The following is a 26,077-nucleotide window of genomic DNA, read 5'->3' on the forward strand; positions in this document are numbered from 1 at the left end:
TCTAAAGGGGTCATTTGGCAGATCATCTGTGCAGTTTAAAACTGTCACAGGTAGGTTACCTGTGTGCAGCTACCAGTCTGCGCACAATTGTAGCCTATTATATGCAGCCTGCACATGTTTATGTACACGTGTTGGCATGTAGCCAGTTCACTTCCCCTACTTAAGTTGCGTTGCAGCAGCCCTATCTATCAAACAAGGCAGACACTGATGGTAAACACACGCAATCCAAATCACCATAACTAGCAGTGAGACTTCACACAGGGAGACTCACCCACAGTAATGGCCCAAAAACCGGGTGATCCAAAGCAAAAAATCCTGGTGTACCAAATGGGCGGAATCCATTTACAACACTCAGAAAAAAACTGCCAGAATCAGTAGGAAACAGGAGGATTCACCGCTTGAATTCCTACTGAAGAAGGCAGGCACTGCTGAGAAAATTGAGATAAAAATAAAGTTAAAACCAATACCTACTGTTAAGAAAAAATAATGTCAATATCCAATAAATGGAAAACATCCAATGAAACATAAACATGCTTTCTAGAGAATTGTTCTTTGATAAATCGAGATGAAAGGGATGACCAATGTATTCAGGAATTCACAGATCTGGAAAACAAACCTGAGAGACTATGCTGGGATTGTGGTGGTCCAATGAAGCCTTGAAGTACTAGCACAGTTTTTCTCTGTGCTAAAACAACAATTTCTTTTCATTTCGTGTGCTTTCAAAAAGGGCGTTTTAAGATTGGGAAAGTAGCTATATGTGTTTTAATCCATTTTTAATTTTACAATAATTTTTCACATTTTCTCTATTTTGTTTCTTAGATAACTAATGTTAAGCAAATGTTGCTATACATAGGTGTTTTTTCAGTGCCTTGCTTTCGTTATAATTGTCAAGATGAAACTTGTTTATTTATTATTTAATCACACAATGGAAAATAATCTACTATATTTCAGAATGCAGATTATGCTGTGTATAAGCAATCTTGTTTAAAAAAGGGAGCGTTGACAACGAATGAAGTAATAAACTGAACTTCGCTTACTGCTTTATCTCCAAAAATCCCAGCTTCTCTTCTTGCTTGTTCTAACCAAGCTTCGGCTGCCTCAGCATTTGTCATTGCCTTTAGTTTTAGGGAAGGTGACTCCATAGGAATATCTAAAACATGGGTTCTTGGCTTCACTGTTCGTAGTATCTCAGCAGGCGTAATGTGATCTCCTATTTGGTAATTGCATATAAAACGAATTACAAAAATGACTGGGCACTCATGGAATAGAATACAATCAATTATCTGTCTTGCCCGCGTGCATTTTAAAGATTATCATTCCACATCTTACACTTTTCAATTCAATTCAATTCAAAGATCTTTATTTGGATACAAGATTATATCCATAAAAGTGCAGTCAAATAATGACATAATAAAAAGTTTCCAATTTAAAAAGGTCCTCCAATAATACAGTACATATTCAAAAGATACAGATGCAAGACAAAATTCATCACGATGTTTGTTTATCAGAGTTAAAATACAATTAAAAGGCGGTAAAAGTAAACAGACTTCAAGAGGTACACATTGAGTTGCGGGCACACACTGCAACGTTCAAAAAGGATAGGACCCGAAAGGTTAGCTCATCATCTTCCAAGGCAATAACCTTACCATAGACTGCCTTATGATCAATCGTAGATATAGCCTTAAAATATGGTATCAAAAACATTTTGGTGTATTTTAAATAGTAACTACTAAAGAATAAAAAATGCAGTATAGATTGTTTGTGTTGGCTATTACAAGGGCATGACAAATGATCAAGGTTAGAGTTGAACCTCACAGAAAAGCAACGCAAAAATTTCATTGTATCAACCCCTCAGCCTAAAAAGCAAACCCCTTTCCCAACGACCAATGGGTTTTAGGAGATAGTTAGATGGAACGTGGGAAATGTTCTCAATAAGCATATATCTAGCAACGGAGGTTTTCCGAATCTCTTTATCATATCTAGATTTTCTATATAATGCGTATAAAGCCTTCTGGAGGGTTTTCTTACTTATACTACCAAAATCAATGGGATTTAAAAATAAATACTCATAGTTCACGCTAGTTAAGCTTTTACGAACAGCGGCTAGACAGGGTATTTGCATAACCCTATCACATTTTAAGCAGTCTGATATAATCTCCCTGGTAAGTTGCGCTACAGGATTCTTCCAGACTGCGAGCCAAAATAGTGCAGTAAGAGCCTTGATATAATCTTTAATGTATGGCAGTTTAAGTTCACTGTGGCATGCGAACTGTGAAGAGGAGATAGGAGCACCCAGGATTTTACGGCAAAATCTGTTCTCTTTCCCCTGGATGCTACCACAGTTAGTAAAGCCCCAGACTTCTGCTCCATAGGTGGCTGTTGGGATGCTTTGGAGTTTAAAGATCTTAACGATTGCTGATACAACCTCCGAATTCCTTGGCTGGGGCAAGCCAAGTATTATATTAGTGGAATTGGAAAACTTTCTCCTGCTGTACGCCACATGGTCAACCCACAGTCCATTAGAAGCACATACCAACCCTAAATAGGGGAAAGTGCAAGTGCTTTGTAAACAGTCTGAGTATAAAACAATTGTTGTGTTAAAATACTTCTTTAACCCACACGCCATTAAAAAGTTTTTTTTTAATTGGTGCATAGGTCTAGACTAGCCATAAAATCAACAAAGCCCTGCACCAAAATGCGTAGAGCTTTTGGGGTGCGGCCCATTCGCACCGCATCGCCAGCATACAGTGGGGGAGGGGGAGTTTATTGCCATTAATGCTAGGGACATCATGGGTGAGTGTTACCAATGTCTTATTCAGATCGTTAATATAAAGGATAAAAAGCAGAGGGGCCAGGACACAACCCTGCCTGACCCCTCTACCGACCTCAATATCTTTCGATATCTCACCGCCCCTACTAATACGCAGCTGGGCGTGCAGGTCTTTATGTAAATACACTACTCGTCCAAGCCATAATTTAAAAGAATAGTCCAAAGCGGTGACCTATTGACAAAGTCGAAGGCCGAGGTAAGATCCATGAAAGCTAGTTATATAGATAATTTTTTAACTATGTTATATTTACCAATAATCAAATTGAGGTTGATGCACTGCTCAACAGTGCCAATATTACTTCTAAACCCCAACTGACAAGGATGTAAAATCTGGTCTTTCTCTGCCCACGACCTAATCTTATTGTACATGACCCTCCCCAAGATTTTCAGAGTGTTGTCGATCAGGGAGATCGGCCTATAACAGCTTGGGTTAGAGAGATCGCCCTTTTTAAAAATCGGCACAATAATACTGGTGGACCATGTGTTAGGTATAGTAGAAACTGTTAAATTATTAAAAACGTTCAGTAATAAGGGAGCCCAAAAATATGTTTTTTTAAAAAGATTTTTAACAACACTTTTTATTGACAAATCACATAGAAGATACAGCTCTCCGCACCCCGGAGGAACTGAGGCAAATACAGTAGATCATGATCAGCGATTCAGTTTACAGTAGCATTTAAACAAGAAAAGGAAACCCCCAACCCCCAGCCCCGTGACCCCCTATCCTGACCCACCCCCTCCCCTACCCATCCCCTGCATGGCGTCTCTCTCGTTCTGCAGCTAGTGTACATACATGTCAGTAGGATTTAAAACATCCCCCTCACGTGCCCATCGCCCCCGCCCCTTCAACATCTCTAGCCGGTGCCAGAGGCTCCAGCCACAGACCCCTGTAGTCCGCCCATCTTTTCCAGATTTTATAATGTTTTGTGGGGCAACCTCTGGCCTCGAATATCGGCCGGTCAAGACCCATACAGAAGTCCAAGCCCTTTTTCCACACAACCACTTTGGGAGCACTGGGATCCTTCCACGCCTGGGCCACGTCCCTTTTCGCCACCGTGAGTCCCAGCAGCAGTAGGTGTCTCTTATAGATGTTATCCCAACCCCTTCAAGGACATGAAGTAGGCCCAGCTGAGGGGTACGGGGGAGGTCTCAGCCCAGCACTTCCGACAAACAGTTCCACACACCCGTCTAAAACCTTGCCAGACCAGCACAATCCCACACTGTGTGTAAGAAATCTCCTAATTCGTGATTACACCTCAGACACGTCGGGGACCCAATCAGACCTGCCCTCCACAGCCGCTCCCTAGTACAATAAGTGCGATGGAGATATTTAAATTGTATAAAGCGCAGGCGCATGGCAATAGCAGCTCCCCTGGGGGATTCAAGGGCTTCTCTCCAGTCTTCCTCCCCAAATTCCCCCACATCTCTCACCCAACGATCACGCAGGGCCTGTAAGTCAGAAGAGCAGTGGATAACTAATGTCTGATAGATTCTGGAGATTTTCTTCTCTCCCAGGTCCCCCATAAACAGCTTCGCCTCTATTGGGCTGAATTCGGGCAGGGTGTCTAATCCCTCCAGTGCGGGTGTGATGGCATGCCTAAATTGTAAGTATCTGAAGAACTGTGTTCGGGGCATACAATACTCCTCGCTAAGTTCCTGAAATGATTTCAGTGTTGTGCCCCTCAAGACATGCCCCAATGTGGATATCCCTATCAGGTCCCATCCCTGAAAGCCCCGCAGTTGTGTTAGTTCCGGTAGTCTGGTTGGTTTTTAATAAGGTCCATGGGTAAACCCTCAGAGCCTGTGGTTTTACAGCCCAGACTCTGTTCGATAGTCTCCTCTACTTCTGACAAATTAATCGAGACCCTACTGATAACTAAATGCTCATCTGGGGCTATAGTTGAGACTGGTGCTGAATAAATCTTAGAAAAATGTGCTTCCCATGTCTCACTGGCAATATTAAAGTTGATTTAAGACAGAGGATGTCCTAAAGACCTCATATCTTTAACAGCCAACCAGAAATCCTTCCCATTTTGTAGAGTAACTGCACGGGCGAGATTGTCCCTACGCTCCCTAACTATTTCCTCCTTTCTAATCAAGATAGCTACTTTATAGCATTGTCTAAGTGTTTTAATAAGGGTTATATCTCTAGGTTTTTTAACAAGTGCCCTTCGAAGAGCTCTATTAGCTGCGGAACAATCAGTATTTAACCAACTAGGGCCGGAATGTGTTTCTTTGATGGGCCTAGATAACAAGGTTTTAACGCCCACACATAGCTACGTAAAAGCAGCGACTACCGCAGAATTATGTTCCCTAAAAGACAGACAGGTATTAATTAATTCCGGATATGTTCTTACCATCTTTTCAAATAAGACTTTATTATCTATACCACGCCAGACCAATCTAAGGTTACCAGTGGAGGGGGACAGATGACTTGCACCACACTCTTTGCCATAGATCGGCCTTGGGGCAAGACTCAGAGTTAAGTTAATGGTGTTATGATCCCCATGGACGGTAGAAACAACCTCAGCTTTTAGCACAACTTTTTCTAACAAAGGGGAGATAAAAATAAAATTGATGGTGGAGGCCGAACCGCTGCCTCTGCACGTAGGGTCTATATGGTTAACTATTTTGGATACTGCAGCAAGCTCCATCACGTCCCAAAAATTATTAGTACTTCTATAATTTAATAGTGGGGCCCCCCTATTACAGAATGGTGCCTTGCTGGTAGGGTGAATAGCAGAATACATGCCGCTAGGTAGCTTAAAAATTAATAAAACAATAAAGTATTGCCTGGAATTTATCCTTTTTGGTGTCAAGCACCCTTGCACTACTGCCTGCTGTGATATTAATCCAAATTGAGAGACCTCCTGCCGGTCGACCAGAATTTGTAATAGGGACAACAGTATTAAAAAATTCAAACCCCTCCAGGAATAAGTCCTGTGTGGCCCATGTCTCCTGAAACATTAAAATATACTGTTTTTGGACTGGCTACAACCAGTCAGGTAAGTTCATTTTAGAAGCAGACCAGCAACACTCCAGCTTAATATTTTCAAACTTGAATCAGCGTCAAGCACAAATGGAGTACCAAGTTCACGAGGTGGGGACACGATTGAAAAGGGAGCTAACTCAGGTAATACTGATGGTGCTAGTGGGGGAGACAGTCAATCCTGACTTTCCAAACCAGACAGTGGCAGTAACCTATAATGTAGTGAGAGGGAGGGGGCGGCAGAGGGAGCATCAGGGAATGTAGCTCCCAAAGAGGGCTTATAAAAATAGCCCAAGGTTAAAGCCCATATGCTAGTAGCAATATTGGAGTGGGCCTCCTGTGCCATTATTATTGATTTAGCCACTGACGGATTACTAAAAGTAATGACTATACAATCCCCCTTGATACTCTTTGAGGACTGCCCCTCCCAACCAACTCTGTGTACCATAATGATGCTATTGGTGAGTAACGCCCTCAACCCTTTGTGTTTGGATAATCAATCAACACTTTTGTTGCGTGGTTGATCCCACGTTTCGACTTGATTTACCTTAAGAGGGGGCACATCCGCCAGGACCACAACGTAAGGGCAGGCTGCCGGGATAAATTTAACACCTCCCTACTACCAGTAGTACTTAACATACGTGTAGTATCAGGACCACCCTCACATAATATGCTACCTCCTGACAGTGGTAATAGGCTGGGACACTTTTTTTACAAATAAACTTTCTACACCACCATTGTTATAGGTGCTATTTTCCGAACTACTACGCTCAAGCGCGAAACACTCCTTAACTTTATTACAAACACCACAAGAATTGGTAGATGGAATGGATTTGGGTATACAGGACAGGGTGTTAGGATTAGAATAATACACATTATTAAAAGGCGCGTTTAGGTCTGTCCTCCCAGGTATAACAAGCTCTGTAGAATTATCCTGGGTGCTTAAGTTTGTACCTAGTGGCTCAGTATGGGCCAGTCGTTCCCTCAAAGTGGCAAAGTGGCTGATGAGTAGATTTTTTACACGCTCAAAGACAGTGTCCACAATACGATTAATCGTGACTTCTCTGTAACTGCAACTCTCAAAGGAAAACAGGCTGATTTCAGTCTGAGTGCTAATAGAACGACAGGGTTCAATACTAGGAGTGTACACAGAAGCAGCAACAGTCTTGGGGGTTGGAGAAGGGCGTATCCATGAGCTCAAAGCAGTACGTGATGTACTAGAGCGGTTAGGTTGCTTCCTCTTAGCGCTAATAATTTTAGCAGGCTTTCTTTTGCGTTTCGTCCCAATGATTACCTTAGGGGCCGCCAAGGGTTCCAGAGAGATCAAGTTTAGTGAAGGAGCATTAATTGTAACACCATTGCTGGGCGCATCAAGGGAAGCCTCAGAATTAATGTTAATGCCGTTGGAAAAAGTAGCATTCAAAGTGGTACCCATCAAGCTACTGGAAGGAGGGGTGCCCCCATGCCGAGGGAGAGACGCCTCTCGGTCAATTCAATCTCATTGGACACAATACTAACAGCCCTTTCCAGCATGCTATCAATGCTTGTAGTGACAGGCCTTAGTGGCGGCTGCTCCCCTCGCTTTCCCATGGTTACGTTGCACCTGTTAAACCAACATATGCGCTCTCACCTCAAAAGTTTGCTGAACACCAGCTAAAGAGGGGTGGCCCAGCCCATGTCTCCTCTGGGCTCTGACGGGCCCACACTCCGCCCGGGCGCGTCCCGTGCTGTGAGAGGTGGGCGGAGCTTAAATCGCGCCCCTGAGCACGAATGCAGCACCACGGTGGCGTCAGGGCAGCTGGGAGATAAAGTTCAGCCGTTCCCCTTATGGCGTTGGCTGCAGGCAGGAGGTAGGAGCTGTTCCCCTCACAGCAGTGATTCCGGTGCTCTCAAGCCTCCAAGCGTCTTACACTTGTCATTATTCAGAGTGGATGTATCCAAAATTAGCTTTAGGAATATGCATGTCATACTGTATTATGTATTACACCTTTGAATAGTACACATATAAATCTGCAAAGTTTTTTATATAGCGCGAACTAGACCCGAACCGAATCAGGTATCAGAGCGCTTTACATAGCACCAGTTACGTTACATGAGGACACACTTTTTTTTTTTTAGGCACGGGGAGATTAAGTGATTTGCCCAGAATCACAGGAGGTTTTTTGGCGTCGTTACCGAGACTCGAAGCCAGATCCCCAGGTCCGAGGTCGAGCGCCTTAGCTACTTACCCAGTATGCATCTGTTCTTGGCATATAAAGGTCTAGATTCATATGCGTTAGCATAGATCGTCATCTGGTGTTGGGCCTGGATGTTTGCACTTTGTTTTTCTTCAAACAAAGTCTTTGTACTCATGAAGTAGGTGACTCATCCTTTCATTGATAGTGTGCATGGGCATCGACTCCATCCCCAGATTGTTTTGCTGTAAAGATGATGATGGCGTTAGTAAGAGTAGAAAGAGATGTCCATGTATAGTGTATCTAAGTAAGATAATAATACAACAGATAAAGGTACCCGGGGAGGCGGGTGGGTGCGTATGACTCTACAGTTTTATATACCAAGAACAGATGCATACAGGGTAAGTAGCATTTTCCGTTCGAGGCATATGAGCTGTAGATCATATGGGTTAGCATAGACTATACAGCAGTTATCTTCCCAGCGATGGCTAACCTGTATCTGTTGCAGTGGTTTGAAATAGCGTTCTTAAAACTACCTGTCCCACACTAGCTTGTTGTTTTGCTATCCCATCTACAAGTAGTAATTTGTGAATGTGTGTGGTGTAGACCATGTTGCACCCTTGCAGATGTCATCTAGGGGTATAGTCCCTAAGAATGCCATAGATGCCCCTAGTTTGCGTGTAGAGTGCGCCCTAGAGGGAATTGTTGATGTGCGTTTAGCTTTAATATAGCATATTTGGATGCACTTAACTATCCACCTTGCAATACCTGCTTTTGATATGGGATTGCCTTTATTCAGAGCCAAAAAAGCAACAAAAAGTTGTTTACTTTTTCGAAAAGATTTAGTTCTTTCAATGTAATATAGTAGTGCTTGTTTAACATCTAATGTGTGAAGAGCACGTTCTGCCACTGAATCTGGTTGAGGACAAAAAACAAGGGTTTCTCAACCGACTGATTGAGATGAAAGGCAGAAACGACATTGGGTAAAAATGTGGGATTAGTCCTAAGAATCACTTTGTTTTGATGAATTTGTAAAAATGGTTCTTGTATGGTTAGCGCATGGAGCGCACCAACTCTTCTACGAGATGTGATGGCTATAAGGAAGGATACTTTCCAAGTGAGAAACTGTAGTTCACATTTGTGTAAAGGCTCACATTTTGGGCCCATGAGTCTTGTAAGGACTATAATTAAGATTCCACACTGGAGAAGGTGGAAGTCTAGGAGGGATGATTCTTTTGAGTCCTTCCATAAAAGCTTTGATAGCGGGTATTCGAAACAAAAACAAGTGTTGTCTGTTTTGTAGGTAAGCCGCTATTGCAGCAAGAAGGATAAGTTACTTACCTGTAATCCTAGTTCTCTTCCAGGGGTATCCTCATCAAAGTCATAAGCACTGAATATTCCCGCCCATGTGCGGGACCCCGGAAACAATATAAAAATATATATGTATAAAACACATATATCTCGCTCCAGATATATGTATGTACATATATCATTTTTCTCACATCAATGCAGCCCCAAAACTGAGGCTAAACAATGCAAACACATATACATGAACCGCAATTAGTAAGGAATCAAAAAACACATTAGGTCAAAAAATCCTTGAACTTTGTGTTTTAATGAGTCAAACCACTCATAAATCCTGAAAATTGCTTATAAATAGACATTTTTAGCCCTCAGGCTGCATTGTAAAACAATATCATAGAAAATGAAACCATTTTCACAATAACTGGCACCGTGCCTTTAAGGCAGCCATGACCCCAGGCTTCCCATCATGCCTCAGGGGTGACAGTTAGGTCAGTTGTTCTTTGCATAACCCTGAAGACAGGGCTCAACCACAAGATTGAAAACAAAACAGTACCAAATCTCATTTACCTGGGGAGGCGGGTGGGTTGCTTATGACTTTGATGAGGATACCCCTGGAAGAGAACTAGGATTACAGGTAAGTAACTTATCCTTCTCTTCCAGGGGATCCTCATCAATAGTCATAAGCACTGAATAGAATAGCAAGCCCATCAACCACCTGCAGGTAAATGAGAAGTACATGACCCAACCAATCATAACAGCCAAAAGAAATTCTAGCTGTTAAACAGATTCCTCAGGGAGGCCTGGCCCACCTGGGTATCTGCTCTCGTGTCAGAATCTAGACAGTAATGTCTGGTAAATGTATGGACAGACCTCCAGGTCGCCGCTTTACAAATCTCAGACATGGGCACATCCTGCAGGTAAGCCGCCGTGGCTGCTCTACCTCTAGTAGAATGCGCCTTAGGGGAACCCCCTAAAGTCTTCTGTGCCAATTGGTAAGCAAGCTTGATACACGAAACGATCCACCTGGAGATAGAACGTTTCGAGGCTGCATGACCAGTCCTGATCGAACCGTAGTTAACAAACAATTGATCAGAATGTCGAATAGACTTGGACCTGTCCAGATAGAACTTTAAAACCCTTTTCAGGTCCAGAGAGTGTAATGCCCTCTCAGCTGGAGTAGAGGGATTAGGAAAGAAAGTGGGTAAAGAGATAGACTGATTGACATGAAAATCTGATACCACTTTAGGCAGGAAAGAAGGATGCGTTCTAAGCACCACTCTGTTCAGATGAAAAACCGTATACGGTTCTTTAGTACATAGGGCCTGAATTTCGCTCACCCTACGGGCTGACGTAATCGCTATAAAAAAGGCCGCTTTCCAGGAAATATGCTGTAAAGAAGCTTTATGAATAGGCTCAAAAGGTGAACCCATCAATTTTGATAGGACTAGGTTCAGCTCCCAAGGCGGAGCAGGAGGCCAAACAGGAGGGTACACTTTCTTTAGGCCCTGCAGGAAATCTTTTACTGCAGGAAGCTGAAAAAAAGAAGTTTGTGAAGGTGATCGCCTATAAGCTGTAATAGCGGCTAAATGCACCTTAATGGAGTTAAACTTCAAACCTGTTTTAGTCAGGTACAACAAGTATGGGAGAACTGCTTCTTCCTGACTTTTTACCGGATTGTGACCATTCTGCATGCACCACATATAGAATCTCTTCCACTTGCATGCATACGAATGTCTAGTGGAAGGGCGTCGTGCTTCTTTCAGAATGGCCATGCAGTCCTGTGGCAGCCCTAGATGGCCGTACTGTATGACCTCAGGAGCCAAGCTGCCAAGTTCAGTGACGGAAGGTTGGGATGGTGAATCCTCCCGTTCATCTTCGACAACAGGTCCTGCCTGCATGGAAGCCTCTTGTGAGGAGACACTGATAGGTGAAGTAGGTCTGTGTACCACCATTGTCTCGGCCAGTCTGGGGCAATCAGGATCATCGTTGTGCACGAGTGGTTCAGCTTGCTCACCACCTTCGGGATCAGCGGAAGGGGTGGGAAGGCGTACACAAACTGCCCCGACCAGTCCATTAACAGAGCATTCCCTCTCGTTCCTGGTCGATAGAACCTGGAGGCGAAGCTTGGGCATTTGGTGTTTTCGTCGTCTGCGAAGAGATCTATTGAAGGACGACCCCAAGACTGGAAAATGTCGTCTAGCACTTCGTCGTTGAGAACCCAGTCTTCTCTGTCTTCGAAGTGCCGACTTAGAGCGTCCGCCCTCACGTTCTGCTCTCCTGGGAGGTGGACTGCCTGAACAGACAACTTGCGAGCTAGAAGCCAATGCCAGATGCGCTGCGCTTCCAGAGACAGAGTCCTTGAGCGTGTTCCTCCCTGCTTGTTTAAATAGTACATCGTGGTGGTGTTGTCCGTCTGTACTAGAATCATTTTCTCCTGAAGCGAGGGAAGGAACGCTTTGAGAGCCAGGTGAACCGCTCTCAACTCCAGCAAGTTGATATGATAAGTGCTTTCCTTGGGAGACCACAGACCCTGCACTTGTAGGGGTCCCATGTGCGCTCCCCATCCTTGCAATGATGCATCTGTGATGATCGTTTGTGTTGGAGGCGGTTGATGGAAGAGAACCCCCATCTGCATGTTCTGTCTCTTTGTCCACCACTGGAGGGAAGATTGAGCAACCTCCGACAAAGTGATCCGATCGTCCCACTGATCTGAGTGTTGGTCCCATTTGTCCTCCAGATCCTGCTGAAGAGGACGCATCCGAAGTCTGGCGTTCGGCACTAGGAAGATGCAGGAAGCCATCGACCCCAAGAGCGAGGCTATCTTCCGCACCTTCTGGGACCTGTGGAGAAGAACTTGTTGGCACTTGAGGGCTATCGAAAACTTTCTCTCCTCCGAAGGAAACACTTTTCCTACTTCGGAGTCTAGCAGAGCTCCTAGGAAGTGGATCCTCTGAGTTGGTTGTGATACAGACTTGTTGAAATTGACATGTAGACCTAGACGTTGACAAAGTTCTATGCATGTCTTGAATTGATTCCTTACATTGCCTGGAGTTGGACCTTTCAACAGCCAATCGTCTAAGTATGGGTATACGAAGACTCCCCTGCGGCGTAGAGCTGCCGCCACCACTGCGACACACTTGGTGAACACTCTGGGAGCCGACTTCAACCCAAACGGGAGGACTTTGAACTGGTAGTGAGAGGTCCCCACCCGGAACCGAAGGAATCTTCTGTGATCTTGCCGTATTGGAATATGGAAGTACGCATCTTGAAGGTCCATCGAACACATCCAATCCCCCTGCCTGAGATGTGGATATATCTGATGAAGCGCCAACATGCGAAACTTTTCTTTTCGTACATGCAGATTGAGTGTTCTCAAGTCCAGAATGGGCCTGTATTCTTCCTTCTGGCCCTTTTTTCTGACCAGAAAATACCTCGAGTACACTCCTTTCCCCCTTTGGGACACCGGAACTCTCTCGATGGCTTCTTTCTCGAGGAGTGTAGCTACTTCTGCTTTTAACCTTTGTAGCTGGTGACTTGATGTTGAGATCGGGGAAACGTGCGGAGGTAGACGATGGAAACGAAGACAGTACCCATTCTGCAGCGTAGACAACACCCATTGATCTTTGGTGATGGCCTGCCACTCTGTCCTGTGATGCGCAATGCTTCCCCCCACTGGAGTGGGTAACGGCGCTGGGGGAAGTGAAGACTCATTGCTTCTGCTGCGCTTTATTGAAGTTGTTGCCTTGGCGCTGATTTCCATTTCCCTTGGAATTGCCCTTGCCTTTGTACTGTGTCTTTTGCTGGCCCTGCTGGTTCTGGCCTTTCTGCCATTGAGGGGTTTGAACCCTCTGCTTCGAATAACCCTTGTTGTTCGAACGGAATTTCTTCTTAAATTCCTTTTTCTTCTCGAGTCCCACCGCTTTGAGAGTGTCCAACTCGGTCTTCATCCGCTGCATTTCCTCATCCGCACTTGCTCCAAAGAGAGATGTGCCTGAAAAAGGAAGGTTCAGGATTCTTGCTTGAGCCTCCGGTTTTAATGCTGTGAGGCGTAACCAAGATGTTCTCCTTGCTGTAACTCCGTGCACATAGCCATGTGCCGCCAGAGTTGCCCCATCTGCTGCCGATCCTATAATCTGGTTGGAGACTTGACTGCCCTCCATCAGAACCTCCTCAAAGTCCTTTCTGTCTTCTTCAGGGAGCTTTGCGGTAAATCTCTGAAGTGAGTCCCACAGAGACCTGTCATACCTGCCGAGCAGGGCTTCCGCGTTAGAAACCTTGAGGAAAGAGGCTGAGGTGTTACACACCCTTCTCCCCCATGAGTCCTGCACCTTGCTATCCTTATCCGGAGGTACCGTGGATGAGGAAGCCACCGCATTGGATTTTCTTGCCGCCGTAATGATCACTGAATCTGGCGGGGGATCAGCTTTGAGGAACAGAGGATCCTCTTCCGGAGGACGATACTTTTTGAGAATCCTCGCTGGAACGGACTTCACCGTTGCCGGAGTGAGGAAGACTTCATTCACATGTTCCATTATACCCGGAACCAACGGCAACAACGGTTTGGGTGCTGATCTATGTTGCAGGGTTTCGAATATGACAGTCGTCTTGACTTGTGGAGCTGTCATCGGTACTCCCAGTTTCAGGGCTCCCCTGCCCAAGATATCTTGGAACGAGAAAATATCCTCAGTTGGAGACACTCTTGAGCGTGGACTGTTAGTAAGAGTCGGGGAGTAATCCCTGTGAGATCGTGTTCTCGACGAACTTGAAGAACTACTTGTCCTCCTGGACCTAGTTCTTCTGCTAGAACGCGTCTTGGAACGAGATCTCTCTCTGTGACGAGAATGTCTCTTGCTTGAGTGTTTAGAACGAGACCTTTCTCTGCGAAGAGGTTGGTCTCGATATCGCTTTAGGCGCTTTGCCGTCTCCTTGTCCTTTGCCGAGTGGTGAAGAGGTCTATTCCACCTTGGGGAAAGATGAACAGAAGGAGACTTGTGGATGGGATCCTTCTCAGGTGTACGCGACCGTTGAGGTTGTTCCGTTCGATCCTGTTGCGATCTTGCAGGGGATTCGGACCTCCCCCTATTAGATGCGCCGCCCCGTCCATCCGAGGATCTGCCACTCCGAGATGATGAGGATGATGAGGAAAGACTCACCAGAGATCCAGAGGGAGACCTTGAGCGAGATCTTTCTTCTGCAAGTCTCCGTCTCTTGGCGGGGGGATCCTGCACTGGAGATTGTTCCCCCTCCGCAGCCGATGCTGAACCTGGAGAACCCAACTGTGGCTCTAGGGCATGAGTCTGGACTAACAAGTCACTTCCCTTGTCCCGAACCACCTCCTTTGATTTTGTAGGAGTAACGTTCTTTGTTTGCGAAGAACTTCTCTCCCTGGATCTTTGTTGATCCCTCGACGGTGGTTGTATCGACGCCGAGCGCCGAGCAGGAAGACGCTCCCTCGACGTCGACCGTGATTTCTCCGTCGACCTCGGGTGGCAATGGCTGTCCTTCGACGTTGAAGGCTGTCTGTTCGACGTCGATGGAGGCTGTTTCGACGCCGATCGCCGTTGACTTGATGGCGACTGGGCGTGCCTCGACTCCAAATGCCGCTCCGACGTCGAACGCTCTCGTCCAGGCGTCGACGTTGGCTGCATCGACGTCGACCGATGATGTGTCGACAGAGGCTCCCTCGACGTCGAACGACCATGGCTAGTCGTCGACCGAGGATGGCTCGACGTCGAACGTCGATGGACCGACGTCGACGGAGACTGCCTCGACGTCACAGCATGACGATGCTGTTTCGACGTCACACGGCTCGCCGTCGAGCTCTTCCGCTTCGACGGCGACCTGTCCCTCGACGCTGACTGAAGCGGAGGTACCTTCCATGTAGACGCTGAAGACATCTTCTTCGTCGCCGTCGACTGCTTCTCCAACGCCGATCCCGACGTCGAATGTGAACCAGTCGGGGCTCCTCTCGACGTCGACCGCGTCTTCCGACTTTTCTGCTTCTTGGGAGATCTTCCTCTCTCAGAAAGCCCATAAGCTCTAATCCTCTCTCGATCCTTAAGAGTCCTGGAAGATAAAACCTGGCAGTGTTCACAGGTTTTAGAGGAATGAGAGTCTGGTAGGCACAGGATACAGACTGAATGAGAGTCAGTCTTTGCCTTTTTCCTTCCACATGAAGGACAGTTGTTGAAGAGAGAAGGCATCTTTGACAGGAAAAATACCTTTTTTAAGCACAAAAAGTGTTCAAACAGCACTCTATGTCTAAAAGACGTCGAGTGAAGTCAAAAATTCTAGTAAAAGCTGAATATTTTTTGACAGAAAGTCAAAAAGAAAAGGAGCTGTTTCACCAGGGTCCTGACTGAAGGAGCCGGAAAGAACAACTGACCTAACTGTCACCCCTGAGGCATGATGGGAAGCCTGGGGTCATGGCTGCCTTAAAGGCACGGTGCCAGTTATTGTGAAAATGGTTTCATTTTCTATGATATTGTTTTACAATGCAGCCTGAGGGCTAACAATGTCTATTTATAAGCAATTTTCAGGATTTATGAGTGGTTTGACTCATTAAAACACAAAGTTCAAGGATTTTTTGACCTAATGTGTTTTTTGATTCCTTACTAATTGCAGTTCATGTATATGTGTTTGCATTGTTTAGCCTCAGTTTTGGGGCTGCATTGATGTGAGAAAAATGATATATGTACATACATATATGTGGATGCGAGATATATGTGTTTTATACATATATATTTTTATATTGTTTCCGGGGTCCCGCACATGGGCGGGAATATTCAGTGCTTATGACTATTGATGAGGATCCCCTGGAAGAGAAGTAAATGTATAGATGTATACGCTAAATTAGAGCGATATAGGTGTAACAGGTAGCAAATGATGTTTTGAATTGAAACATCTAGTGGGTTGATTTGATTGTTTGTGCAGTAGATTACAAATCGTTAATAAAGTTCATGCAGTCTGGCAAGAGATTAAGGTAGCCCAACTCTATGATTTCAAGTGCCAGATCGCAAGGTTGCATTGACTGGGATCTGGATATCTCTCTATGGTTCTGAGTGAGAAGCTTGGGGTAGAGGTGTAGTTTTTGATGAGGAACTACTGACAGTTCCAACAGGGTTGTGAACAAGGGTTGTCGAGCCCACGTGGAAGCAACTAGGATCATTGTGAGGAAATGTTGCTTGAGCTTCCGAACCTCTAATGGAATTAGTGGGAGAGGTGGAAAAGTATAAACAAGTGTCCCTGACCAATTCAACCATAGCGCATTGCCTTCGGACAAGGGGTGTGGATACCTGGATGCTAAGTTTGGGTATTTTGCGTTGAGGTTTGTGGCGAACAGATCTATTTCTGGGTAGCCCCACATTTGGAAGAATGGGAGGAGAACTTGAGGATGTAGTTCCCATTTGTGGATCTGCTGTCCTTGATGGCTGAGCAGATCTGTGATCTGGTTGTTTACTCCTGGGAGGTTTCCTGCAAGGAGATACATTTTTTTGAGGTATGGCCCATCTCCATATGCTTTAAGCTAGGTGTGAAAGCTGTAGAGAGTGTCCCCCCATTTTTGTATGTAGTACATTGCTGTCATGTTGTCTGCATGAACTAAGACAGCTTTGCCTACTAGATGCAGTTGAAAAGCTTTCAATGGCAGAAAAATCGCTAGTAGGTGGTTTATGTGGAGTTTTTTCTGTTGTAGGGTCCACATGCCCTGAAGAGTATGTTTTTGAGGATGAGCTCCCCAACCGGTGAGTGATGCATCTGCCGTAAGCACTATCTGTGGAACAGGGTCGAGGAATGGTCGTCCTTTGGAAAGGTTTTTTGTATTCCACCACAGCTGAGAGCGATGGGTGTGGGCGTTCTGTACCAGATCTGTTAACTGAGCCTGGTTCCACTGACGTGCTAAGCATTCCTGTAGAAGACACATTTGAAGTCTTGCGTAAGGGACAATTAGAATGCAAGAAGCCATCATTCCAAGCAACGGCAAGAACACTCGGGCTGGTAGTGAGTGTTGGGACTGAAATTGCGATATCAAATTTAGCATGTTGCGTATCCTGACTAGATTAGGGTATGCAAGAGCTTTGTAAGTGTCTATTGTAGCTCCTAGATACGCTTGCATGTTGGACGGCTGAATGTGACACTTAGCGAGGTTTACAATGAACCCCAAATTGTGAAGCAGCTGAACTGCCTAGTGGGTGTGGATTATGCAGCTGTGTTGGGACTTGACTTTTATTAGCCAGCCATCCAGGTAAGGGAAGAGGTGAATGTGTTGTCTTCTTAAATGAGCTGCGACTACTGCGAGGCACTTGGTGAATTCTCTGGGTGCTGTAGTTACCCTGAAGGGGAGAACTTTGAATTGATAATGGTGTCCGTCCAAAATGAACAGGAGATTTTACAGGGACCTGGGTGAATAGGAATATGGAAGAAGGCGTCCTTTAAATCCATAGTGGATAGAAATTCGCCTTGCTGAAGCAATGGGAGCACCTGTTGAAGTGTGACCATATGGAAGTGGTCTGATTGAATATAGAGAGCCGTCCTTTTTTGGAATTAGAAAGTACAGGGAGTACACTCCTGTCCACTGATGATGCAATGGGACTAGTTCTATAGCATGTTTTTGTAACAGAGAAAGAACTTCATGTTTCAGGAGTGTGGGATGTACTGGTGACATTACACGTTGTTTTGGAAGAATATTTGGGGGAGTGCTGGTAAGTTCCAGGCAGTAACCGAACTGGATAATTTGTCTTACCCACTAGTCTGAGGTGATTGAATGCCAGACAGGTAGGAACTGTGAAAGACGTCCCCCGACAGGAGTGGAATGACTGGGGGTAGTGGAGTGAAGTCACTGTTTGTTGGCAGGGAAAGTGCAGGTTGAGTTACCTCTGCCTCTTCCCTTATTATTATTTCCCCTGTAGTTCCCTCGGAAAAAACCTCTGGCAGAGGGGGATTGGCCCTTGTAAGAGGAAGAGGAATTATCTGTAAGCGTTATTTTTGAGCCTCCCCTATAAAATGAGCGGCAAAAGGTAGAAGGCATTTGTAAAGCCCCCATGGACTATGCAGTTTCCATATCTTTTTTTATCTTTTCTAGGGACGTTTCCACAGCTGTCCCGAAAAGATGTTGTTTACCGAAAGATCGATTAAGTATGGAAGACGGTACCTCCTGCTTGAATAGGGAGATTCGAAGACAAGCGTACCTGCGTACTAGTATAGTGTTAATGGCACAAGATGCTGTGTCTGCCGCATCTAGTGCGCACTTAATGGAAGTACTGGTGATGAGCTTACCTTCCTGAATGAGAAAGTTTTCTTTGATTATGTATACTCTTCTGGCAAGTGTAGCATGAGTTTTTCTAACTCATCATAGTGAGCCCTATCGTAATGTGCTAATAGAGTCTGAGCGTTGGCAATACGCCATTGATTAGCAGCCTGAGACACTATATTTTTGCCTGAGGCATCAATGAGTTTGGATTCCTTGTCAGGAGGAGGAGCGTCACCCGTAGTTTGTGAATTTGCTCTCTTGCGAGCATTGGACACTACCAGAGAGTCTAAGGGCAACTGACCTCTAATGTATGCTGGGTCTGTAGGAGCGGGCTTGTATTTTTTGTCTACTCTAGGTGGGAGTATTCTTGCTCTGACTAGGTCTTTGAATACCTCATCTGCATGCTTTAACAAGCCCTTGAGCATGGGTAGAGTATGAGTAGACCTTTGTGAGGGTGACAGTGTCTCAAGTAAGAAATCCTTGTCTAGAGGGTCTGTATGAAGCTCCACCCCGTGGTATTGGGCAGCCCTGTTAATAAGTTGGACATAGCCGATGTTAAGTGGGGAGGGCCTGGAGGGATACAGGTCGGGGTCGCTATCCTGGTCTGGATCTTTATCATAATTGTCTCAGGGATCAGTGTCCTGTAGGATGTCCTCATCCTGTGGCACTATATGGTCTTCATTCCCATCCGTAAATCTCATAGTCCTCATCCTATGTGTCAGGTGGTAGTCTTTTGATGGTGTAATTATCAAATTTGGGTTAGGAGGAGGAGAGGGAGGTATGTAAGGGGGAGAAGAGTTAATACCCATGTCCTTTTTCTTCAGAGGTTTAGAATGATCCTCTGTGAGATCCAGCTTCCGTTTTTTAGGATCCAAATGTGGCTCTTCGCTGCAAGGTTCTTTGGATGGGGTTGATTTTGGCGTCAAAGATTTAGGCTGAGAGTCTTTAGGCGCTGAGTGCTTTGAGTCCGAGTGCTTTTTAGCAGGTTTAGGCTCTGAACCCTTTGGAATAGTAGGTTTCGGCCCGAAGTTTTCGGCACAGCGGATTTCGGCTCCGAGCTTTTAGGGGTGGATTTGGCTCCTAAGCCGTAGGTTTTGAGGCTTTGGGCTCCAGGTCTTTGTGCTTGGGGAGCTTCAGCTCTGAGGACTTCGTTGTCGGAGGTGTGTTCGGTGCCGGTGTTGTGGAGAACAGAAAAGCCTTCTGTTTGTGTTTCGGTGTTGGTTCGGCACCATAATGGGGCTGGATTGAGCTCGAGCCCGTACCTGAAGTCTTGTCTTTGTGTTTCGTAGCCGATCAGAGGGTGGGGCGTCTGAAACTTTCTCTCGGTGCCGACCTAAGCCCGAGGGCGAAGGTGATACAGGAGCCTTAGATTTGGGTGACTGGGCACATGGGGGTCTGTACTCACTGTATGTTGACCCAGAGTGATGGTAAGTTCTTCTTCCATGTCGAAATCAGCTTCGGACAAGGAGACCAACTCTTCTTCCTCGGCTCTGGTTCTGAATGGTGGGAATCAGAATCTTCGTCGAAGATGTCTGGAACGGAGCCGCTGCCGCGGTGCATCTCGTGGCGTCGAGCCCGACAATCACGAATGGTCTTCTTCGATCGGAATGATCGACAAGCTTCACAGTTCTTTTCTTTGTGTTCCGGGGATAAGCAGTAGTTGCAGACCTCGTGCGAGTCAGTGCGTAGAAACTTAGCACGACATCCAGGACATAGCTTGAATGGAATCCGTTCCATCGACTGCTGGCGTGGTCGGCATGGGTAGGCTGACGGCCCGCCTTGAAGTTTCTGATCAAAGGTTTTCAGATTTTCCATGATGCGCGTCGAATAGGAAACGGTGATCGATAGACAATACCACCGAGGGTAGATGATTCTGCGTCGAAGGGGTTCAGAAACAATACCAAACCGGAGCGCAGCAATACACATCCGAACCCGATGGCGGAAAAAAACAATCTGGGGATGGAGTCGCTGCCCATGCACACTATCACCGAAAGGAAGAGTCACCTACGTTGTGACTACAAAGACTTCTTTGAAGAAAAACAAAGTGCAAACATCCGGGCCCAACACCAGATGGCGATCTATGCTAACACATATGACCTACAGCTCATATGCCTTGAACATAATTTCATATGTGAAAGTCAAAAAGACAAAAAAGTTACTGAAACAACTAGAAAATACAACCCTGTATATCTGTGAATTGGCAACAACTAATGAGGAAGCAAACCTCTCTACACACAACTCGCAATTTAATACTAATAAGCTATTGATTCTAAGGCAGGATCATAGGCTCCTTCCTTTAAATGGAGCAGTGAAACTACTCAACCTCAGAGTGTCCTTCTCTGATTAGCTCCACCGCTTTTTTGCTGCAGAGGCACGCAGATAAGTTATACTCATGAATGCTTGTGAAACATTTGTCTAAAGTGAATTTTGAGAACAGTTGTGATTTAAGTAGTGTCAGACATGTAAGGTTCCACCATGTGGGGTTGTGTTTAGGACACAAGAGGTCATGGCTCTGAGACTGTTCCTGCGGAAGGATGATGGCAGTACATTTCTGACCAGACCCAGGTTTCCTGGGACCACAAAGCAGACGTTTTCGACTTGATCACTTCTGTTTCATTCTCCACATTTCAACATTGATTCATTAAGCTTGTTGCACAACCAACAGTGGCTGGCATTCTGATGGCTCTCCGTGCATTCTGGGTGCAATGGCTGGGTATGGCAAGTAGGCATTGGTTGATGCAGCCATAGGCATGTATCTAAGATTGTGCATGATGTACATACAGGTGCATGAATGGTCTTTGCAACCTTCTTCCATTACCTGCACATTAGTGCCCAAAGACATTGGTATTTTCTAGAAGCAAAACTCTGAAGCAGATTAATTGAGAGGCAGACTTGAGAGCTGTAATGACTTGCCTCCTTCTTCTCCCTCTTAAATAGGTTTATGGCAGAGCATAACAGCTGCAGATAGACCACAGATCTGAGTACTATAGAGACACTTGGCCAGTGAATTTGCAGATTGTGGAGAGGATAGATAGCCTTTTTAAGATATTGTTAGGCATTAATGCTTCATAGCATAGCTATAAATAGTGCCCTACCCACGTGATGTCAGTCTGGAATTATGCCTGCCCAAGACTCTAAGAATTGCAATATCCTAGACGAGGAGGACTGTAGTAATGAACTCCAAAAGGGACATGCTGCATAATGTTTAAGCATGCTCTTGGATCATCTGTGAGAGCAACAGTTGTGTGGGACATCTTAGATGTAAAACCACCCAAGACCAACAAATTACACCCTATATCCTCCTACCCAGCACATCATGTAACACGAGCCAAGTCTGTTTGTATAGGTATTTGAAGTGAGCAAACCTAGTTCGAGAGCAAAGGAGCGCAGACGTCATGGGGAGGTTACAAGAGCCCTCAGTTAAAATTCAGGATCCTTTATAATGAAGAAGGATGTTCATGGATGGGGAATTGTTTTTTGTAACTATGTAATGTTCTCTGAAGAGGAGGGTCTTGAGCTCCTTTCTGAACTGCAGAGGGAATGATGTAGTCCTGATGTTGATTGGGATGTTGTTCCAGATACCAGGAGAAAAGGAGGAGAAGGCTTATCTTCTGGATTTCTTCTTTTTTCCCCCCACACTTTTTGTTTCAGCCTGATGATGTTGTGGTCCTTACCTTTAAATAAACCACAGTCAAATTAATCAGCTGCAGTTTTTTCTAGATCAAACTAAAATTGATGTAGTGTTGTGTCAATGATGAGGCAGTCTTTCCTAGACAAGTGGCCATGGGGGAAACCTGCCAAAGAAAATCCTTTCAGTTGCACGCAATCTGTCATTAACAAGGAGTCGTTGGTAGACAAGCTGTTGTAGAAGAGCTGTCATTGAACAGAAGCTCCCTTTATACACTATACTTCTGAAAAGAGCTATCATTGACATGTAGTTCCTTTCGTAGATGAGTTTGTGTACCTGAGCTGTCATCATTGGAAGGACATCATGGGTGAGCCCTTAATCGAGAGGCTATAGTGGAGTGGAGAGGTGTGGCTCACTGGTTAGAGGCGGCAGACCTGTAAGCAGAGAACGGCCCGGGACCAGGGTTCAATTCCCGACGCGGCAGGGTCTTGGACCAGGGTCAACGGACTCGATAATTCTCGCCTCAGTGCCTACTCTAACCAGGGAACACACTCGGTAACTCTTGGCATTAAGCTTGCCTCATCTCTACAACGGCCCCCCACAGACGCCAGGGATGCCTGGTTTCACCCTGGGGATAACCAGAAAAGGACCATCTCACAGGGAAAACCAGGACGGGTTCCCCAGCGGTCTACAGCGCCAGGACACTCGGGTAGAGTAACAGTGCGCTTTACAAGTATCCCACATAACATAGTGGATGAGGCACCTTAAACAGACCATTCTAGATAATTCATTCACTCGTGGATAGTTCACGGTATTTGAGTTATCGTAGATGAGCTGTTTGTCATGGTCACTGATGAGGAATCTATTTGTGAATGAACAATTATGGATGAGCTACTCTGTAGTAAACTACAATTACTGAACAAGGATGCTCTTCATTGAAATGTCATATGGGAGGCGCCTTTCTTATGAATCATCTTGGGTGAGCCCTTCTTATAAGTCTCATCATGGACATCATTGTGTAGTTGGGCTTTCATGTCGTTGATCAATAATGATAGATAAGACTTTATTGATGAAGGGTTCTGTTGCACACTAGCATTTCAGTCATAGTTGCCCATAGAGGATAAGTGATTTTATAAATTAATCATCTAGTCCTGGAAAGGTGGTCCTGTAGTGGTTTCCAACATAACATTCCCAAAGGATCTTCCCAGGAAAGATGCAGACTCCAGAGACGTCTGACAAAAGGCTGTATCTCTCACAGAAGTACTTCATATGGACAAGAGTAAAATGCACATGGAGAATTGACACACATTGAAGAATGGTAGTAATCGCAAAGGCGCACAGCAAGCTCCAGAAACATTTGAAAATTAAAAATGATTTGCCCTATGTTATTTGCGCTTATTTATTTTTAATTATTCAACTTGTTAAGCACACTGTCACCTTGCAGGTATCCTGGCGCTGAGCAGCTTAAAAGGTAGGAGTGAGTCGGGCCGAGGCAGTCGTCTAATTCTTAGGGAAACAGCCAGGTTTTAACACATTTCCTAAAAGGGAGAAGTTCTCTGATTTGCCTATTCTCCCAGGGGAGTTTGTTTCACAATCTGACTGCTGCCACTCCAAAGGATCTACCTCCTGACCTGACTTTCTTAAAGCTTGGCACCTTCACCAGTCTGGCCGAGGACAAGCGAAGCAGTCTTGATGTAGTGTACCAGTCGAATTTTTATTTTTTTTGAGGCAAGAAGTTTTGAATTATACCGCCTGGGATATCTTCCCACCCAGTGATTCTTTCCTTCTGGTATGGCCAATTATAGTATTTATTTCAGGGATATTTCAGGGAATATATTGTTGCTTAGAGCCAATCTCTCTACTGGTAATAGTTTTAAGAAAGGCCTGCACATTGAGTTCCACCATGCAGTACTCTCCTCAATAACAATACAGAGTAGTTATTGACACAGCAATATCATCAGTGAATTGGAGTTTGTAACCAGTGTCGTTGCTTTCAAACTGGACAAAATCATTGTTAGGTGAGTTGCTCCCTTTTTAAAAACCACAATGCAGCCATTGGTTATCGGTTTAAAGATCTTAGGAAAGTCTGTAGCTTCTAGGTAAGGAGAAAAAAACTTCTGCATAGGGTGTTGTGGCAAGAACATAGCCCCAGTCAATGTTTTTATGTAACTAAATTATGTCTAACACTGCCCTTATGTGCATTAAGTGCCAACATTACAGTAGGGTCAGAGTACACGAGTCGACGGTGTTTCGATATTTACAAAGTCTTACGATCATCATCAGAACATTAAAGATTACACGTCCGAGGATGACATATAATGCACATAAGGACAGAAGTACTGTTTTAAACTGTGACTAGTGCCTGAGGTTTTTTAATCATCTTTTGACAGTTTTGTTGTTTGTTTTTTCATCTACCTATTTGTCTGATACTTGTGCAAATAAATGATTTAAACTGTCTACTGGACAAACATACATACATCATCGCATTCCTATTGTAATATTAGTGTTGAGGGTCTTGATGAGGGACCTTTGTTCCTTTATGGATATAGAACACAGCAGAATGACGAGTGGTTATACAAAGTTTGTTTTTACGGGACGGATCATGCTTGACAGTCCTGTTTCAAAACAATCTAAAACTATTAAAAGCCCAATGCTGGAAAAAGAAAATTACTTATGGGTAACTATATTTCTCCACTGTTGGTGTGTTTCATAGATTCACAGGCAACATTCCTCCCTGAAGAGCTAATTTTGTTTTGAGCAAACTCATGCTCAGGAAATCTGAAGATGATCTCTGGAGTTGAAGTTTCAGTCTAGCCCAATGCACTGGCCTGACAAAAAAAACTATGAGGTGTAAGAGTTACATATGCTGATGTATTAAATATGTCTTTAATAATGCATTTTAACCCCCCAGTTTGTAACCACACTCCTCAGTGAGATCATCATTTAAAATTGCCATCCATAAGGCACAGATCGTTTGAACCTATGACATGCTGTGTTTTGCATCTCCTAAGTCTTTCAGCTTGTACTTGTTCACTTAAGAGAATAGTTGGCCTTCTAGCTTTATATCATTTTTAGAAGCAATAAAGAAGTACTTTGCAATATTCAACCCTTTTATTCTAAGGGTGTCAACAAGATTCCTGCTAAATCAGCAAAGCATTTAATATATTTGCACTTCAGGCCACATTAGTTTTAAGTTGTGGAGATCGTGCACATAACTAGCTTTTGGACTAAACCAGCCTTAGCAGTCGTCAAAAGGGAAATGTACTTGTTTGCCACACTGCAAATTATAAATGCCTCTGGAACACATTGTTAATTGAATTCCTCTACCATGTGTGATGCTTCTTTTGGCCACAAGATCCCCACCACCTACCTGTTGAAGACCTGGATGGCATATGCATGCTACTCTATCCACTGTGGTTTTCTGTAAAATCTGTTTACGTTCTGTTGTTTATGAAGGACGTTAGGACACTGAAATAAGAATAAATGACTTCATCATGATTCTTGTAATTGTAATTCTAGCTTTTCCTTATTTACAGCTCCCCAACATATTATCTCCACTGGTGTTTACTCTGCTACAACATAACATGACCATCAAAATGTGAAGGTGGTTGGTTACGCAAAGGTAGTAGGAGGGGCTTGGCACATGGGGCCAGCACCAGTTTTCAATAAATAGTTTCTCTTTAAGCATTTCTGGGCTCTCCTGAAACAGCAGGTTTCCTAACTAGTTTTGAATATGGGATAGCTTGAACCAAGAGCACCTAGGTCAACATGAAGATTTTTTTTTTAATTGTTATTTTTCTTCTTCTCTCTTAGCTCTCTGTCTGCACCTATGCTGTAACAGATCTCTTTTTCGTTGGAACTTTAGAGTACAATAAACAGATGTGCACCTAGTTACTTTACCCAA

The 26,077-nt window shown here is 44.6% G+C and overlaps 1 protein-coding gene across 3 annotated transcripts in view; it reads right to left on the reverse strand.

The window, feature by feature from the left end:
- CFAP36 (cilia and flagella associated protein 36) overlaps nt 1-26,077 on the reverse strand; it is a 343,167-nt gene that overhangs the window by 131,454 nt on the left and 185,636 nt on the right. For all 3 annotated transcript variants that reach the window (XM_078649320.1, XM_078649319.1, XM_078649318.1), the window contains exon 8: nt 1,038-1,210. In XM_078649320.1, the coding sequence (XP_078505446.1) occupies nt 1,038-1,210 (173 nt within the window). The remainder of the gene's footprint in view (nt 1-1,037; nt 1,211-26,077) is intronic.

This window comes from Lissotriton helveticus, chromosome 6 (assembly GCF_964261635.1).
Source record: "Lissotriton helveticus chromosome 6, aLisHel1.1, whole genome shotgun sequence".
NCBI lineage: Eukaryota > Metazoa > Chordata > Amphibia > Caudata > Salamandridae > Lissotriton > Lissotriton helveticus.